Consider the following 459-nt stretch of genomic DNA (forward strand, 5'->3'; position numbering starts at 1 on the left):
TTGGGGAGCTGCCCAGTCTCCAGGAAGAGCCAGAGGTTGCTGCATTTCTTCGACTCCACTCGCGTCACCCCATAGCTGGCCACAGAGCCTGCAACCACGGCCACTAGTAGGCTCCACTGGAAAGGGTATGGAAACTTCCTCTGAATGAACATCTGCAAGCCAAAGGCCATGCCGGTGCCTGTGACGAAGGTGAAAACGCCCTTCATGAAGGCGTGTGACTGGCATGCGGCATACTCCCCGAGTCCCGGGTGCTTGGCAGCCACGGCGTCGTCCACCCGGGACAGGCCCAAGTTCACCATGGTTGGCAGGGCTCTATTTATTTATTTTTTTTTTGAGACAGTCTCACTCTGTCACTCAGGCTGGCGTATAGTGGCAGGAACTCAGCTCACTGCAAGCTCCACCTCCTGGGTTCACACCATTCTCCTGCCTTAGCCTCCCAAGTAGCTGGGACTACAGGCC

General features: G+C 56.6%; 1 protein-coding gene across 1 annotated transcript; it reads right to left on the reverse strand.

Moving 5' to 3' along the window:
- Window positions 1-5: 5 nt before the first annotated feature.
- LOC105511385 (transmembrane protein 141) lies at window positions 6-301 on the reverse strand (the record flags this gene model as incomplete). The annotated part of the gene is made up of 1 exon (XM_011941553.1): window positions 6-301. A coding segment is annotated over exon 1 (294 nt), but the record flags the coding sequence as incomplete, so codon positions are not given.
- Window positions 302-459: the final 158 nt, after the last annotated feature.

The sequence above is a fragment of the Colobus angolensis genome, unplaced genomic scaffold, assembly GCF_000951035.1.
Source record: "Colobus angolensis palliatus isolate OR3802 unplaced genomic scaffold, Cang.pa_1.0 Scaffold102, whole genome shotgun sequence".
NCBI classification, from domain to species: domain Eukaryota; kingdom Metazoa; phylum Chordata; class Mammalia; order Primates; family Cercopithecidae; genus Colobus; species Colobus angolensis.